The 20,006-nt window shown below is 40.6% G+C and overlaps 1 protein-coding gene across 2 annotated transcripts in view; it reads right to left on the bottom strand.

Annotated features, from left to right (window-relative positions):
• The window catches only part of LOC126253004 (bridging integrator 3-like), a 51,501-nt gene that overhangs the window by 8,024 nt on the left and 23,471 nt on the right, over positions 1-20,006 (bottom strand). Inside the window, exons 2-3 of one of the 2 annotated variants that reach the window (XM_049954052.1) lie at positions 10,972-11,151; positions 7,577-7,751 (exon numbers count right to left, since the gene is read on the bottom strand). In XM_049954052.1, coding sequence (XP_049810009.1) covers positions 7,577-7,751; positions 10,972-11,012 — 216 coding nt within the window. In that variant the 5' untranslated portion in view covers positions 11,013-11,151. The remainder of the gene's footprint in view (positions 1-7,576; positions 7,752-10,971; positions 11,152-20,006) is intronic. The other variant, XM_049954051.1, reaches the window with a different exon arrangement.

Below are 20,006 nucleotides of genomic sequence, written 5' to 3'. Positions count from 1 at the left end.
TGATTGGACAGCCTGTCAAAAACTGAACAGAGATCAAGTATGAAAACAGAAAGAAGGTGTAATGAACTGTGGAAAAAAAAAAGAAAAATGGTAATGTGAACGGTTCAAATTTAATATGTGCAATTTCGAGGAACATGACTGTCTGCTGTGCCAAGTTTGTGTGGTCACGATGTTGGACTAAAATAGCAAAGATCTGGGTTCAAATCTCACTCGTTCCTTTTTTTTCCCATGAACTTTCCATCCGGACATTTGACATGTCTGTTCAATGTATTCATATTTGTGTATGTGTCATGGCGTTTGCCACAGTGACTTGTAACAAAGGGATCTCCAGATGCACATACCTAATATTTGTTCTATGCAGGTATCACATGTTATGCCTCTTGTGTTCCATCTTGGACATCTTAACTCCTGATTTCCTTCGTTGTAACATAGTTCACACCCATTTATTTTTTGCTTTCATTTCTGTTAGAGGTATATGCGGCATCCTGCCTGCTGTCACTATTCAACACATTTACTTGTGATGATAATAATGTATATACTTACCATATGACTCATATTTTGTGGTGACAGATAGGTCACAAAATAAGCTTTCAGGCAACAAGACCATTGTAAAAAATAGACAACAGACATTGAGTATAGTAATGCAGCACTAAAAATTTTTTTGACAAAGGCCTTGTTGGCCGAAAGCTTATTTTGTTGTGCCAATCTGCACCTCAGCATCTAGGCTATATGGTGAGTAGCAACTACCCTTTTCATAATGTTGTTACATCCCATCCTGGATTAACCATTGTTTGCTATGCTTTAATTATATTAATTATTTATCAAATTCCAGCACTCCAGACAGTATGTCATCATAGCATGACTAAATGTTTTTTCGGGTAAACTAATGTGGATTATTAACTCTATAGGAACTAGGTCCATTGAAAACTTAACAGCCTTGCATCAATGAAACTGAAGAACCTCAAATATTAACTATTCCTGCATAACAGACCCACTTTCTAAACTCTTATTTAATATATCAATGTGTTGGCTTAATTCACATACAATCAGTCTAAATAACATTCACAGAAATTGATATTTCACCTTTTTTACCACTGCATTAATGTGCAAACAAACCAGAAACTTCATACTCTGATGTACCAAAGATCAACACTTTAAGTAATCAACCATTTGCATTAGGCAAGAATTGCTGGGTGTCTTTTATTACACATAAATAATTTTATCAAAGTGATACATATGGATTCACACAATTACTAAAGAAGTTCTTATGCACAGGTGTTTGCTTGTTAAGGTTATATGGACATGAACTATTGTGCCAACTTATGAAATTCAGAAACTTCATATTATGTAATATTTCTTTTATTATCAAGTGGAATAAACTAAGACCAGAAAAGTGAACTGATATTTAAAACTTTTCCAGGGTACAGACAGGTCTATGAAATCAGAGATAAACTTCTGTAAGTCAGTAACTTCCTTCCATGCATGATATTTTGGTGCAGCGCCTTCTGTCCATCCCCATCCTCAGTTCCACTGTCTTAAACAAATGTGAGGCATAAACCATAAAATATTTTATGGTTTCCATGAACTGACCCAATCCATCGTGAAAAATCTGTGTCAGAACAAAACTGTTTCTCTATCTCTCCCCCCTCCCCCCCCCCCTCTCTCTTTCTCTATCTCTCTCTCTCTCTCTCTCTCTTCAACAAATAGAAAACTGTTTGCGTTCCACAAGAAAGTCACTTATTTCACATTTTGCTCTATTTTGTGATGCCTGTGCAGTTTACCTTTTCATGTTATCCCTACGTAATAAACCTTACAGCTCTTGTAATTTCCTGTGCTTGTCTGTATAAGGTCAATCCCACAAAATGCAAGAGCAATTTTTTTAAACTTTTTCCATACAATATAATAAGCCCATTACAAGCTATGATTGAAATTGTGGTGTAACATTATAAGGAAGTACTTATTACAAACCGGTAAAAAACCAAACTGAGCACTACATAACTGAGAGATATATAAGATATCTTTTCGTTCCTTAAACAATGGAAACTCCATGGAGGAATATCAACAATGTAGGTAAAGACAGATTGCTATTTTCTGAAAAAGACATGTCAAATTGCATACAGGCACTGGTTTCTTCCTCAGAAAACCAACCTTTCAGTAGAAGAAAGACCTGCCACACACAACCTCAAAACAAATCCTGACCTACATCCTACCTGCAGACAAAGGTTTCACCAATGTTGTTATGAATCACATTGACTACCTAGCATAAGTCCTCCGCCAATTATCTGACTTCTCCCCCCGTAAACTCTGCCAGAGTGATCCCATCCCAAAAGTCAACACAAACTACAATCCCTGCTTAAAGCATTAGGCCCTTCCCAGAACATCTCCCCTGAATCTATTTCCCTTCTCACCCCTATGACACCCCGCACACCCATCTTCTACATGTTCCCTAAAATCCCCAAACCCAACAATCCTGGATGCCCCACTGTGGCTGGTTATTGTGCCCCCATTGTAAGAATTTTCGTCCTCATGGACCACTACCTCCAACTAATTGCTCGTAATCTAGCCTCCCACGTCAAAGACACCAACTACTTCCCTCACTGACTCTCCACCACCCTAACCCCTTTCCTTCCCTATACACCAACATCCCTTATGCCCATGGTCTTGCCGCTACTGAACACTACCTTTCCCAATGTCCTTCAGGATACACCTTTCTAACTTTATCCTAACCCACAACAACTTCTCATTTGAAGGGCAGGCATATAAACAAATCCATGGCACAGCCATGGGCACCCACATGGTACCCTCCTATGCCAACCTTTTTAAGGGTCCCTAGAGGAGATCATTCCAGCCTCCCAAAACACCAAACCCCTAGTCTGGTTCAGGTTCATTGATGATATCTTCATGATCTGGACTCAGGGCTAAGACACCCTATCAATTCCTTCTCTCCCATCCACTTCAAGTGGTCCTCCTCAACCTATTGTGCCACCTTCCTAGATGTTGACCTTCTCCTCTCTGATGGTTTCATCTGTACCTCTGTCCACATTAAACCCACCAACCACCAACAGTACCTGCATTTTGACAGCTGTCATCTCTTTCACACCAAAAAATCCCTCCCATACAGCCTGGCCTGCAAGTGATAGAATATCTGCAGTGACAAAACTCCCTTGCTCAGTATGTTGAGGGTCTTACCAATGCCTTCACAGACAGGCACTAGCTCCCAGTATATACTAAGCTGGTATCTGTTCTTTCAGACATGCCCGAAAGAACAGATACCATCGGTGACCATGCAGCTCATTAGAATGAAATTACAATGAAATGAACACCCTTAGCTGCTTACAGGCATTAACATACGTCAATGGGGACAGATGAAAATGTGTGCCCCGACCGGAACTCGAACCCGGGATCTCCTGCTTACATGGCAGACGCTTTATCCATCTGAGCCACCAAGGACACAGAGGACAGCGCGACTGCAGGGATTTATCTCTGGCATGCCTCCTGCGAAACCCACATTCTCAACGTATTGTCCCACTCTACATTCGTAGTGCCCCCGCCCATTATACTCATTACTCTCGCCGCGTTGCCAATTCCCATAAGAGTTCAGGCACTGTTTGTGCATTCGCACAGAAGAAGAAAATGGTAATGTGGCTGGTGAGCCTTAACTATATATATACACTACAATGGTATTTGTTCTTTCAGACATGTCCGAAAGAACAGATACCATCTTAGTATATATATATAGTTAAGTCTCACCGGCCACTTGACCATCTTCTTCTTCTTCTTCTTCTTCTGTGCGAATGCACCAACAGTGCCCAAACTCTTACGGGAATCGGCAATGCGCCGCGAGTAATGAGTATAATGGGCGGGGGCACTACGAATGTAGTGCGGGACAATACGTTGAGAATGTGGGTTTCGCAGGAGGCGTGCCAGAGATAAATCTCTGCAGTCGCGCTATCCTCTGTGTCTTCGGTGGCTCAAATGGATGGAGTGTCTGCCATGTAAGCAGGAGATCCCGGGTTGGAGTCTCGGTCAGGGCACACATTTTCATCTGTACCCGGTGACGTATGTCAACGCCTGTAAGCAGCTAAGGGTGTTCATTTCATTGTACGATCTCCCAGACCTAGTCCACAAACAGGTCTCCCATGTCATTTCACCTCATACCCCCGGGAACCAGCAACAAGGAAGTGACCCCTTCATCACCCAGTACCACCCCAGACTGGCACAACTGAACCACCTCCTTCAGCAGGGCTTTGATTACTTATCATCTTGCCCTGAAATGAGGAACATCCTACCCAAGACACTTCCCACCCATCCTAAAGTGGTGTTCCATCACTCACCCAACCTCCACAACATCCTAGTCCATCCCTATGCCACTTCCAATCCTAACCCCTTGCCACAAGGATCATATCCCTGTGACACTGAGGTGAAAAACCTGCCCAGTCCACTGATCCAGTACTTCCTATTCCAGTCCTATCACAGATTTATCCTACCGCAACAGGAGCCAGGCTACCTCCAAAAGTAGCCATCTCATTTACTGGCCCTGTTGCAATCATTGCACAGCTTTTTATATTGGTATGACTCCTAACCAGCTGTCCGCCAGGATGAACGGACACTGTCAAACTGTGGTCAAGAGCAAAGTAGACTACCCTTTGGCACAACATGCAGCTGAACATAACACATTTGATTTCAGTGGCTGCTTCACTACTCGAGCCATCTGGATCCTACCTTCCACCACCAGCTTTTTTGAACTGTGCAGATGGGAGTTATCCTTACAACACATACTCCACTCCCGTAATTATCCCGGCCTCAACCTATGGTAACATACTGTCCCCACACCCTCCACCCCTTCTGTACTATCATCTCCTCCCCATTCTCATTTCCAACCTTGTGTATTTGCAGCTCTCGGTCAACATATCCACCCATTTTTCCCTGCTCCTGTCCTTTTTTGCACCTTTTTTTTTCCCCACCCTCCTGGTCCACAACCTCCTGACACTGTGCATGTTGGCAGTCTACTTCCTACACACTCCACGAGACAGCATTTGTCTCTCTCCCCACCCATACACTACCCCTTCCCTGCCCCCTCCAGATTGCTGCATGCATTCCACATGATGTTGCACTCCCGCTCAAGATGCTGGAGTTGGTGGTTGTGCATGAATGAGGTATGCTTTTGTGTGTGTGTGTGTGTGTGTGTGTGTGTGTGTGTGTGTGTGTTTCAGAGACGAAGGCTATGGCTGAAAGCTATGCGAGTGTCTTTTAATTGTGCCTGTCTGTAACTTTTCATTCTTAAAGTTTCTTCACATATTCTCTGCTCTGATGCTATGGTTTGGAATGTTTTAAGTGCACAGTTAAAATCATGTTCTATGTGCACAATTAAAATAAAAGTCTAACAACAAAGAATAACAGTAAAATTACATGAAATGTATTCATAGATGCGGATGCAGACAACCACCAACTGTATAATGGAATGACAACAATGAAAATTTGTGCCAGACCATGACCCGAACCCAGATTTCCTGCCTTATGTGAGTGGTTGCCTTCAACTCATTGCACGGTACTTCTTAACAGGCACTGCAATATCATATTTATCCGTCAATACCATGCAGCAACTTTCAATTAAAATGTCCCCAACCTGTAGGGGGATTACATAACATGTAGTGCAGGTTGTGACGCATGAATGACGACATATGGACGTGTGGGTCTGGCCATGGGTCATGCACAGATAGCCAAAGCGGTTAAGACGATTGCTCAAATAAAGTGGAAAATCCAGGTTTGAGACCCGATTCAGCATAAATTCTCATTGTTGCTATTACATTATACGGCTGACGGTTGTCCGTATTCACAACTTTGAATTATTTGCAACTGTAATACATTTCATGTATTTCATAACGACTGTAGTCATGCAGTGCCTGTTCCTTTGGAATTGCATGCATGTACAAAGGAACACTGCATCATACTTCTTAACAACACAGCACCGCAATATCATAAACGTAAAATTGATTACTTTAATAGGTATCTGGAGTTGTATTTATCTATGTTCATGTGACTGTTATCATTCGACACCTTTCCTTGTGAAAATGTACACTGATATTGTACGTGTGCACAGTACTGACATGATTACAGGGAGAGATAGATGCTTCCTACTGACAATTAAACAAACCTTTGGAAAAAAAAGAAACAGCTTTACTAATACCAAAAACCATATGGCATGCTAGTATCAACAAAAACAGAAAATCTGGAAGATGGGAGGAATATATATAAGGACAATAAAGGGAAATGAACTTGAGAGCAAGAGTGCAGACAGAAAGAGCAAACAAATAAAGATGAAATGGGAGATATAATACTGCAAAAAGAATTTGAGAGCGCACAATGGCCTAACTTGAAACAAAGCCATTGGAGAAGATGACAGTCTCTCAGAATTATTGAGATCCTCAGAAGAACCAGTAATGACAAGACTATTTCACCTGGTTTGCAAGTTACAGGGTTACAATTATTGAACCATATGAAATAAAATCATCATAACTTCTGAACGGTTGCATTAGGATGTTCAAACTGCACGGCTGCCATGGGGCATGATGGGAACTAGTATGCGCATGTACATGCGCCGTGTTGTTGTCGACCATTTGCATGTCAAAAGACTGAGAATCTAGTGCCTGTGAAGGCCTACTGTGCTAGCAATAACAGCCCAACTGCGGCTCAAAGTAAGTTTGTGACTGAGTTCAAGCTGAAGACAACCAGTCCAAATGTGCTAAATATCAAGAATTTGATTTGCAAGTTTGAGAAAACGGGTAGTCTTTCTGATGACAGCGTTGCCAATGTCCACTAGCATGGGCCTCAATTGGCCGCCATATTCTTCACATCTGAACACATGCTACTCCTTTTTGTTGGGCTATAATAAAGACGAAGTGTACAGCAATAACTCCAAAACCACTGCTGAACTGAAAAGAGCCATTCAGGAGCTCATCGACAGCATCGATGTTCTGACACTTCAGCAGGTCATGCAGAATTTTGCTCTTTGTCAGCACCACATCATCACGTGATGACAGGCACATCAAACATGTCATAACCTAATTCTGAATATCTGTAGTGATGTTTGCATGTTGACTAACATGTGTGCATGACATAGTTTGTAATTCATTTAAATTTTTTTCATTTTTCATATAGTTCAATAACTGTCACCCTGTATATGAGATAGGCAAAGTATCCTGCAGGGAAGTGAGAGGGTGGGGGAATTGGAGGAACAAACCTAAGCATGAATACGGTAAACAGTTCCAAGAGGTGTAGATTGTAGTAATTATTCAGAGATGATGATACTTGCACATGATAGGCTACTGTAGATAGCTGCATCAACAAAGTCTTTAAGCTGGAAACCAGATCAATTACATAGTGCTATAGTCTGAAAAGATTATTTGCATTCTTGAAACAGGCATGATTAGACGTAATACATAGACCTATTTTGTCTGATGATTTGTATAGCCATCCAACTGTGAATGTGCAAAAACATTAAGCAATTGAAAACGGAACACACAAGTTATGTCTGCATTTGCTGAATTAGTTTTATTAGTACTTATAAAAAAATTACCTTAACAGTAACAGTATGGTAATCATCAACAATTGTGCGAAATCTTTCATTTTGATGAGACAGTGGACTTGAGCTCAAATCAGCACTAATTTTTTGTTCTGCTTTACTGAGAGCTCCAGCAATTTCCAAATATTTTTTCATCTCTTTCTGCAATCTTCTTGAGATCTCTTCCAAACTGTAATTAAAGAAAGACCATTAAAATCTCATACAAACCTCTCATTGAAGACTTTTTTTAAATGTAAATCCGCTTGTCTATCTGGGTACACAGAATCACAAAGCACACAAAGAAGTCATGAAGCACACAAAGAAATCATGAAGCACACAACTGCACCAGGTGTCAGTGTAACAAATGGAGCAATGGTGACTCAATGCACTTCTGTGTGCAATGTGAAATACAGAAATTTCTAAGGTTCATTACACTAAACTACCATGCTTACACAAGATCATCAAAACAAACAACAATGAGTTAAAAATATTTTTCTTCACTGATAGCCACTGTACGGTAGTAGCAGACATCTTGAGAAATTAATCAACAGATTCTGAAATAATGGGAATTAGTAATCCAGGTGCATAACTGTGAAGCTGATTTTTTTAAAGAAAAAATAAAAAAATGTAAAACCTCTTTAAAATGGCAGTAACTGTACCATAATTTTTACACAATCAGCCTTCCACAGAGAAGATTTAATTGAAACATTGGAACAAAAAATAAAAACAGCTTTAAATAACAGACCAAAAATTTTAGGAGACATGTCCTGCATAGAAATTCAAAGGGAAAACAAGCAATGAGTCAGGAAGTATTGTAGTAGATAATGGATACACAGAACAGAAACTCAGTGACAAAGATAAGCATAAATCATAAAATCATCTGCAAGTGGAACAGCACAGCAGCAACAATAAATGGATCAATAACAGAAGAGACCAAAACATCAAGAGTGAAGCAACAGTAAAGAGAAATTTGGAAAGTGAATTAAAGTTAATGGAGAAAAAAACAAAAAAGTTTGATGTTTGCAGTAACAATGTATTTCTGTCAGTCTTGAAAAAGAGTTCATAAGGCGAGAATCAATAAAAGTATAACAAGTGTAATAGAAAGTAGCTGAATCAAATAAAGTGATGTTGAGGAAATTAGATTAGGAAATGAAATACCAAAATTAGTAGATGAGTTTTTCTGTTTAGGCGACACTGACAACAGCCAAGGTAGGGAAGATACATATGCGGACTGGCAATAGCAAGAAAAACATATCTGAAAAAGAGAAAATTGTTAACACTGAATATAAATTTCATTATTACGGTGTCTTTTCTGAAGATATTTGAGGGACACCAAGGCTTGGCATCAGTAAGTAGGTTTAAATTAATGTAGATTACACTACTTATGTAGAAATGAAGAGGTATGCACAGGATAAACAGTAGTCCATGTCACACAGGAAGGCAACTCAATTTCCAGCCATTGTACACACTGCCCCATTACCGCTGGCAGCCGGTAAGATGTGTTCTCTTTCCATTCACCTAGCTGCAAATTACTGCGTGAATCTCTCTTCTGTAGGCTGCACTGTTGGCATACTTCAATGTGACAATTTCATTCACAGAACGACTGCATTATTCACTTAACCATTGGTGACATTTTCTGTAGCAGTGTAGCTGTGAATGTATGAGGGCAAGTCAAAAATTATCTACACTTTTGCCATAACGTTTGTTACATTGCGCACGTTGTCTTCTGTCCCCGCACATGTCATTGTTATACTGTTGTGGTAATGCTGTGACAGTTTGATCTTATTTCCGCCATTGTTCTTCCTTCTGTTGCAGATATAGCATGGCAGTTTCATTAGAAGTGTACACCAAAGAGGAACAACAGGTGGTGATCCGATTCCTCTGGTCAGAGGGTGTCAATGGGGCAGACATTCATTGCAGACTATCATCATAATGTGGGAGAAGTGCACTATCGCATAAAACTGTGTTTTTGTGGATCAAGAAGTTTAAAAGTGGTCAAACAAGTGTAACACATGAAGAGGGAGTGGGATGGCCATCAACCTCCACTACATATGACAACATTCAGCAAACTCGAGAGATGGCTATGGTGAATAGGCAAATCGCTATCGATGAGGTAGCATCCACTTTGAACATCAGCCATGGCTCCGCCCATCACATCATCCACGACGAGCTCAGTTTCCATTAGGTCTGTGCACAGTGGGTACCAAGAAAGCTTACTGACGACCATAAGCTCACCCGTGTTAGGGTATGTCAACACTTCTTGCTTCAACAACAAAGGTGATGCATTTTTGAGCAAAATTGTCATCAGAGATGAAACATGGGTGCATCACTACAAGCCTGAGTCAAAGCACCATAGTATGCAGTGGAAGCACACGTTTGTGCAATTACTAAATAAAACTATCAAGTGACGGCAATAATCATGAAATGCTCCAAAAGCAGGCAGGTGAGAGCAGTTATTTACCACATTTATAACTTTTTAAAATCTGAATCTAAATGTGGGACTCCTACTGTTGACATTCTGATAACACAAGAATGGACCACAAAGCACATAGTGTTGGCAAAGAAACTATACAGTGAATTGTAAACAAAAGTGTCACAACTGTAGAAAAGTCAGGAGTAGTTGGTTTCAGGTCACCTGGAAGGCACTGAAGTAGCAACAAATCTACAATGCATATGGATGGTTTTGACAAGGATGTTTTACACTCTGTTTCTGAAATGTATATAAATAGCAGATATTCGACCTCACAGAAACTTGTAGTATTATGCATGAGGATATTGACTTCAAAGGTAACACTTTATCAATCAAAAAACTTTTAAAAGATATTGGTTTTAAATATTTTAATACTTGTTCAACATTGCATTATTACTCTGATGAAACATTGTTGAACCAGAATCATTCCAAGGAAACTGCTGGAAAATGAATGATGGTACTGGCAGTTTTCAAGTTCCTGTAAGAATAGGTCCTCAGATAACTGTTGTGCCTGCTATTCTTCTTATGGTTTTGTTCCTGAGTGCAAACTTGTACTTAGGTGTAAGAAAAATAACAGTGATCACCATTTGGAAATAAATGCTGTCACTTTCAAGAAGTGTTACACAAAACAGTTCTTGCCATATCTTGCTGCAAGGTCCATCATTGTAATTAACAATGCCAGAAAAGCAAATATTGTGCTCTGGCTTTAAAATGAAAATATTCTGCACAGTACAAGCCAGACACATGCCAAACTCCTGCAGCTTGCTAATTTATACAACTTACGCTAGAAAACCTATGAACTTAACTTACATGCACACCAATACAGTCTCACACCATACTCCGACTGGATTAATTTGGGCATAGGTTAAAAATTATGTGGCAGAAAAGAACGAAACATTCAAGATAACAAACACTGAGTCACTTATGCATGACGCCTCACACAATGTCTCTCCTGCAGCTTGAGCAGACTGTGTGTGACATGGTGAAAAGCTTGAAGATGAGGTCTTTAACAGGGAGGTGAAGACAGATACAAGCCTTGAACCTATCTTCATAAATTTACAATCAGATCGTTCGGATGCAGTCTCAGATAACAGTGATGATAGTATTATGATGTCAGAATCTGGAACAAAATAAGTAATGATAATTCTTGGTTTTAAGAAATCATTGTTTAAAAATGTTTATGTTTTTCAAAATACCAATTACATTAGTGTATGACAACTTCCTAGCCTTCATTGACTGGGAATTAGTAACCCAAGAAGTATGCAAACATTCACTTGTTATGAGTGACATAACTATGATTTTCGACATATTACCCAAGGAGAAGCAGCTATTTAGTTAGTTAGTTTCGAATTTTAAGCTTTTTGCAGTGTCTAATGTGATCTACTAACTCGCGAGAATGTGGCTGGATAAATCTGTCAAGAACCCTGATATTTTGACAGGTAACCCCTCCCTGTAATTTTCAAGGCACAAACTGGAAAAGCCCTTAGAATGATAGGAATGATCATTTGTCAAGATATCGTTAGCTTTCAATGAACTTGTCAGATGCATTATTCAGAAAGAAGATGGTTATTTGTTTGCTTGCACATGAATCACAAATACGGTCTCTCACTGTAATGTGGAATAAGTTAGATTACACTCACAAGGTTTTTTTTTAGCAAAAAAAAATACGACAATATTTGACCATTTACACAACAGACTTCCGATTTAACCTTTGCCAAGTATAATTCTTTTTTACGCACAGTAATTTACACTTAACTACATTAAAATACACCTGCACAAATGCATTATAAAAGTACACCGTTTTAAGAAATTCTATGGCGTAGGAATTGTCAAGAAAATATTATGATTCCCATTTATGTTCGAAGTTAATTTTATTATCCGTTAAGACTCTCTACTTCAATCGATAAGCTATCAAAGATTTATTTGGCCAAATACTTCACTCATTGCCATGCCACATTATGGATGATTGATGGTCAGTGTAAAGAATCTCACTTTAATTACTGCAATGATGAGTGTTACTGACATTTTCAAATTGCAATTGATCATTGAAAACAAACTTCTTGCAGTAGTCAGTGTCCTGTAAGGCTGTTGTCAATATGCCTAACTGTTTTATGAGCTGTCTTCAAGAGGTTTCTGGAGTGAACATCACAAATTATCCCTATTACATGGTTCTATGTGACCAACACTTTATTCCTCTTAAGAAGAATGACCAAAGAATGTGATAACAAAGTAGTGAATGAAAGTAGAAAAAGTCAATCAGCTTTACATTTTCATCTCTAAAGTCTACTGTTATCTGTAAAGGAAAAGTTGCAGAGCTTGGTTGATCAAGTCCTTTAACATGTGAATTCCAATTCAGGTTTTCTCAATATGTGATTGCGTATTACATTTTTGCTTTTAATCAGTTTTTATAACGTCATTAGACAATCGTTTTTTGAGAAAAATTGGACTTGACGTCTTCACAAAGCAGCAGAAGTTGCTTTCACCTTCCAACATCATGCAAAATACAGCACCAGAACAGTGTTGTCAATCTGTGAAATGAGATCGTCAATCTGTGAAATGAGACTTATCTCATGTAGATGATTGATCAAAATCAGTTGCATGTGTTGTTCTCCTCAAAAGTATAATATGATGTACCATAGTCAAATGAACCTGACTGTTGTTCACAGGAACACAAGACTTTATTTGTCCCCTCCCTGTTCCCATGTTTACGCACACCACTTCCCCTCCACACTTCCCTTGTGCTCAACCATTTCCACTGAGCTGCCTTCCTACATGACAGACTGTAGTGGCAATCTAACCAAGCTCCTGAGTAAAAACAACAACAGCAGCAGCAACAGCAACAACATCCCCCCAGTGCCTAGCTTGTTAAGGTCTATAGCAGACAGATTTTTCAGTGAGTTTGATGTGTTACTAACTGAAACTAAAAACATGTAATAATGTCAGGTAATTTCAATATTAATGCAATAACAGAAAAATCTTGCATTACAAATTTATATGGATTGTAAACAGCTACCATCTACAGGGGTTGGACAAAAACATGGAAACTCCGCAAGAAATGCATACTTGAACATAAATGCACATGATAGCCAAGCCTGCAGGTTACGCTATCATATCTGACCACAAATGGCACCTGTACAACATCCCTAATACACTGTAATTATCATTCATTGTCAGAACAGTGTTCTGTGTTTACAAGTACATTATGCCAGAGGCAGGTGAATGCAAATGTGGGCAAATTGTTTGTGCTTGTACACCAGGTGCGTCTGTGACCAAGCGAAACAATGTACTTTGGTTTCAAGAGGCAGTGTATCTACGATTTATACCATGTACAGGGGAAATGGAAAAACATCATCTGCTAAGTCACAATGCAAACAAAAGTATGTGTTTAGTGATCATGACAGATGGTCATTCAAGAGGGCAGTGGAAAACAAGTTAGAGGATGACAGCTGTAAAAGTCACTGCAGAACTGAATGTCACACTCGCGAACCCTGTCAGCACCAAAGCAACTTGAAGCAAGCTGCATAAGCATGGAATTGCAAGGCAAGCTGGAATTCCAAGGCGAGATGGAATTCCAAAACCACTCATCAGCAATGCAAATGCTTGTAACAGGAAAATGTGACGCTGAAGCCATGAAACATGGACTACGGAGCAATAGATGGGGATGCTGTGTTCCAAGACAAAAAGGCACCTGCCTACAAAGCTCGCATCATCCAGGATTGGTTTTATGAGCTTGAGGATAAGCTGTCCCATCTCCCCTGGCCATTCCAGTCACCAAATCTCAGTATTCTTGAGCCTTTCTGGCCTACTTTAAAGAGAAGGCTGTATGATTGCTATCCATCTTCACCTTAGTTCCCAGCACTTGCCACTATTTTGCAGGGAAAATGGTGTAAGATTCCCCTGAAAACTGTACAGGGCCTGTATTTATTCATTCTGAGATGACTGGAAGCTGTTTTGAATGTCAGTGGGTTTCCTGCACTGTATTAATCATGGTAATGTGCTCTTTTTGTGGTGCTGCAACATTTTTACCACTACTCAAAAAGAGAGAGAGAGAGAGAGAGAAACTGCAACAAACTGTATAATTTTGAACATTATCATGGGACAAACAAAATGTACAGGCTATATAATGTCATTACTTATCTTTATGGCTTAAGAATGGAGGTAAAAATTGTGTCAGCCAATTGAAATGTGAAATTTTAGTAGTAGGAAAAATGTGGCAGCCAATTGAAATGCGAAAATTTGGTAGTAGAAAAATGACAAGCCAACCCACGGAAACCGGACATACTGGAAATTTTCCTAAAGACAAAGGACTGAGACCATATTTGCACGACAAGAAACTTAGAAAAAAGATGGAAAACTATCTGTACAATATTAAGCTAATGGTATGTGCGGTTGGATATGGGTGTGTGTGTGAGTGTATACCTGTCCTTTTTTCCCCCTAAGGTAAGTCTTTCCGCTCCCGGAATTGGAATGACTCCTTACCCTCTCCCTTAAAACCCACATCCTTTCGTCTTTCCCTCTCCTTCCCTCTTTCCTGATGAAGCAACCATTGGTTGCGAAAGCTTGAATTTTGTGTGTATGTTTGTGTGTCTATCGACCTGCCAGCACTTTCGTTTGGTAAGTCACATCATCTTTGTTTTTAGATATATTTTGCCCACATGGAATGTTTCCCTCTATTATATCCATATTAAGCTAATGTGTACAGAAAGCTTGTTATAAAATTATTAACAGAGGTACACATAAACCCAAATACAAGCTGAAGTAGGGAAGCCAAAATTAGGGAAGTTGAACAAAAATTACAAGAAATTGACAGAATTATCAAATGTATAAGAGACACTGACAGTAAGGCTTAGAAACTCTTGGACTTGATTATCTTTGAGCTGGCTTGTCTCAAAATAGTGCACAGAAAAACAAAATACAAGACGGCCTTTTTGAAACACAGCCTTTTGAAAACCAGACAAAATTGATGAATATATTTTTGAATCGACTTTGATCTTGGATAACTCTGTAATTATTTGCGAAATCAAGATGCCACCTGCACAGCATTATGACATGTTGACTGACTGCAAATGGGGGAAAAACAGCATGAAAAAGTCATTCTATCATAAGATACAAGTTGCCAAACCCTCATCCAAATTTGCCACAGCAAGCTGTATGAGCTACTTTGACAGCAGACTACAATGAATCTGCTGTACACTGAACAAATGTTCATCAACTAGGCTACAAGTTGATCAGAATCGAATCATCAAGTTCCTGCCCAGAAGCCCGCTTGGTTCATGAGCAACAGTAAAGCAAACTTTGTGATTTATTCATATCTATCACTAGGTGGAAAAACTGGCATTTACAAGAGCATGCCTAGTGGCCCCACCTTATTACTTACCAGACTGTATTTTGGCATGGCTCCATGTAAGACCCTGTAAAAATGTCATCAAAATTGGAGAGAGTTGGGTGGAAACTGTTATGTCACTTGACTTGAGCCGGCCGGAGTGGCCGAGCGGTTCTAGGTGCTAGTCTGGAACTGCGCGACCGCTACGGTCACAGGTTCGAATCCTGCCTCGGGCATGGATGTGTGTGATGTCCTTAGGTTAGTTAGGTTTAAGTAGTTCTAAGTTCTAGGGGACTGATGACCTCAGAAGTTAACTCCCGTAGTGCTCAGAGCCATTTGAACATTTTTGAACTTGACATGAAATGACCCAAATTCAATACATAAGGATAATATACTACTCACAAAGGAGGGGGAAGGGGAGGGAAGTAACATATCCACATAAGGCACATGCCATTGTTAATTGATACTACAATAAGGCTGTCCTCATGCTGGTATTAAAATTTAATACCATGAAAACAAAGATCAATAAAAGAATGCAATAACGGTACATTTATTGTGAAAGGGGTAAGAAATTTATACAAAAGATTCAAAATATTAGTCACAAAAGCTGCCAACAGATGACATTGTACAATGTACATCTCTTACCAGCACGCAGAAACAAACCCATTCTCTGCAATCTTTTCAACCACTTGCCATAGAGGGGTGTCACAAACGAATAATGAAATCTGAGATCACATCTTGTAGTGCGAATAGCTTCGCGACATGCCTCAGTCCACCAAGGGACCGGGATACAGTGTGGTAAAGAGGAAGTGCAAGGAATGGAATGTTCTGCAGCAGTAAGGATAATGTTTGTAAGTTATACTACCTGGTCATCGCAACTGGGAAAATGTTGTTCGTTGAAGGTCGCCAGGGAGCAGTAAAGCCTCCAGTCGGCCAAAAACTGCCGTTTGGGTGTGCACGTAGGTGGGGTGGGAATCAGCAATTGGATGGCACACCGGAAATGGTCACTTGAGTAAGTGTCAGAGAGAACGGAAAACTCGAGATGATGGGCAAGCTGGGCAGTGGGAACAGGTGTGAGTGGAGTCTGAAAGGAACATGGGTGCTCCCATGTTAAGGCAGATGAGGTTAAGGTGATTGAGAAGATCGGCCAAGAGGGCACCTTTCTGACGGTTCTGGATGAGTCCAAAGGGCATGGTGTGCATTAAAGTCACTAAGTCACTGAGCAATAGAAAGGGGTGAGGGAGTTGCCCAATAAGATGGAAGAAGTCTGCCCTGTTGACACTGAATGATGGAGGCATGTGGACAGTATAATGGGAAAAGCTTAAGTGAGGAAGGAAAATGCAGACTGCAACAGCTTGAAGCCAGGTAGTCAGGGAGATGGGTTGACTATGATCATCATCCTGGATGGGCAGCATGACTCCCCCCACGAGATGGAATGCTGTCCTCATGAGGAAGATCAAAGTCGACCAGGAAGGAATGCAAGTGCTCAAAGCAGCCATGAGGACACAATTTTGTTTCCTGGTGGCAGAGTAAAAGCGCATGCTGCGATTCTAAAAGCAGCTGTAAGTCCTCTTTGTTGGATTGGAGGAGAGTCACGACAAGGAAAAAATGAAAGGGTGTCACGCTGGTGGCTGCCAAGTGCCAGTCTTCGAAGACTCGCTGCTACAGGGCACAGAGGCAGGAGGATCCTGCTCCATGAGGTCTACTGAGACATCGACATTCTGCCTCTGTCAGTCTCTGGAGTCCAGGGCAGAAAAATGGTTGGCAGTGTGTACCGACATGATGATCTTCCGAGTCGGCGAAGGAGAAGACCGTTTCCCTTTGTTTGACTTCTTGGAGCCTTTCCAGTTGGCAGAGGAAGACTCATGTTTGTTGGCTGGTGGGACATAGGAGTATTCCTTCTGTCCTTTCTGGTCTGCCGGTTGTGTAGCAGGTGTCTTTGCCCCATGAGGCACAGCTGGAGGAGGCAGGGATGTTACTGTGACACTGGTCGATTTCACAACCATAGTGCTAACTTTGAGGTCGCGTGTCTGCATGGCCATGTCCTTCATGGAGTGGGATGCATCAAGAACAGTACTGTAGGTGCCAGATGATAGAAGGCACAGTTTCCAAGTAGCCAACAAATTGCAAGCGACCGGGTAAGGCACTTTTTCCGTCACCCAGATCTCCTGGACAGCCCACTCATTGAGATACGTGAGACAATCTCAGAAGGATGCAGCATGGTCACCATTGCAGTTGATTCAGCAGGGAGGAGGAGGTGGATAATTGCCCTAGTGAGCATCCCTTCCACAGGTTACGCATTTGGCCCGGTGGCGACAGGACTCTCGAGTGTGGTTGTAAAGATGACACTGGTAGCAGCACATCAGGTTCAGAATTTACAGTCATACTGTGATAACTTTGTAGCCTGCTTTGATCTTTGACAGAAGAACCACTCTATCAAAAGTGAGAAAAAGACTGAGTGTGGCCACTAAGGATGCATCTACTGCTTTCATCATCTGATGGACTGAAATGACATCCTGATCAGAGAGGTATGTTTGAATTTCTGCCTCAGTCAGACCACCAAGCAGCCTAGTGTATATAAGACCACATGAAGAATTTAGCATTCAATGGGCCTCGACATGAACAGGATAGCCTTGGAGGAGTGAAGCTGCAAGCAGTTGTTGTGCTTGAGAATCAGACATAGTCTCTAAAAGCAAAGTGCCATATCGTAAACAAGAGCAGGATTTCACAGGGTCAGCAATTGCATCAACACCTTTCTGAATAATAAATGGATTTACCATAGCAAAAGATAGACCATTTTCATTACAAGACTCCACAAGGAACTGTGGTGCAGCTGGAAGGGCCTTTGAATCATTAGCCTCATTCCTTTTAAATTTTGTAGACGCAAACTGAAAGGAAGATGTTCAGCTCATTGTGAGAAAATTCCTCTTGATTACCGGCGCTCCTTCCAACTGCAGGCCCCCCTCAAAGGGTGTGCACCCATCTTAGGTGATTGTTCACACCTCCCAAACACCTGACAGAGGGACCAATCAGCAATTTAGGAAGGTCGCAGCTCAGGCAATCACCCCTTCCTGGGCCTGGCCTTTACCATAGGGTACATGGGAACCCTATCTGTCAACCCGGGGCTGGGAATTACATGTTACCCAGTCACCTGTAAAGTGTGGGCTGGCCTTCAGGAGCCTATAGGGAGGAAAAAGAAAAAGGGGAACCTCAAATGTCAAAGCAGAGGTAAGATAGGAGAAGTGAAATGAAAAAAGAAAGAAGGAACGAAAGACAGTGGAGAGACTGTTATGATATCGGCGACTGAATGTGCAGAACACATTTCCAACAACGTCCCAGGTATGATCCCCAAGGGAGAGTAAAAAGAATAGCAAGAGGACAGATATGCAGCACAGACAGGAAAAGATGCTGCAAGGTCTGGGGCCACATGGTAGCCAAGCACGGACCCGTCAAAAAGCGGCGAGCCCCCTGGGGGCTTCCTGTAATCTATTCCCCACGGTTCTTACTGGAACTCTTATCTGTATCCTCTTCCCAGATTTCAGCTGAGGTTCTTTCTATGCATCAGAGTCAGTCTAAGACTCCTATGATCCTGTTGTGGTAAACTGCTTCTGGAAGGACATTTGGCTACTCTTCTTGCCACACTACTGTTCTGTCCATCTTGTCACCACTCATTCTGCAGTTGTGGTGCTAGAGCCATCTGTATGTCTGATCTTTCAGTATGATGCTCCCATATCCCTCAAGCCAACAACAGTATCTTTTTCAAAGTCCAAAACATGGTGATAAGCTTCATGTGCATATCTTCTGAGAATGTTGTGTTGCAATTACAAGCTGAAAAGGTTCAGTAAAATGATATGCCCAATAGCCATCATGTACTCACACCATTCATTATCTATAGGAACTGCTTTTTCTGCACTAAAAATAATCTCGCATAAGGATGAAATTTTAACCATAATATCCCACATGCAAGGAAATGATGGAGTATCAGCTTGATAGTGTACGGTCAAGGTGTTCGTGGAGTAACACTTTCCATTTCCATTATCATAAATATTCCCAGAAAACATTTTAACACAAATTTATATTAAATAATCATAAATAAATGGTTTTCTTGTTGTTGCTTGTCTGCATTTTATATCATTTTTATTTTTGCTTTTCCAGCATCAGTTATTTGATATGCAAATAACAAAACTCATCTGATGTTTTTTGTGTCTCCTTTTTGTGCCTAATTCCCTCAACAATGTCTGGTTTCACTAAATACACTCCATCACATGTGTTTTACTCTGTTAATGTTTGTCTTATAATCTCTTTTCAAGGTACTGTCAATTCTGTTCAACTGATCTTTACAGTCCTTTGTCATCCGCACACCTCAAAGTTTTTATTTCTTCTCAAGCTTTTACTCCTTTTCCAAATGGACATAAAGGCAAACAAAATAACCAACATTAAAACCAATGTATGTAATAATCTGTAGCGATATGAAATGCAATGGCCACAAAAGTTCAGTTGCAGGTATGGCATATGTGACAGACTTCAACTGATTGGCAGGATGCTGGAGAAATTGCATATAGTGAATGTGCGAGTGTGCTTATGAAACACTTGTGCATCCCATCTTAGAATACATTGGTAAAGTATGTGGGACTGAACAAAATAGGACTAAG

The sequence above is a fragment of the Schistocerca nitens genome, chromosome 4, assembly GCF_023898315.1.
Source record: "Schistocerca nitens isolate TAMUIC-IGC-003100 chromosome 4, iqSchNite1.1, whole genome shotgun sequence".
NCBI classification, from domain to species: domain Eukaryota; kingdom Metazoa; phylum Arthropoda; class Insecta; order Orthoptera; family Acrididae; genus Schistocerca; species Schistocerca nitens.
This window is presented reverse-complemented; position numbering and strand designations above follow the sequence as displayed.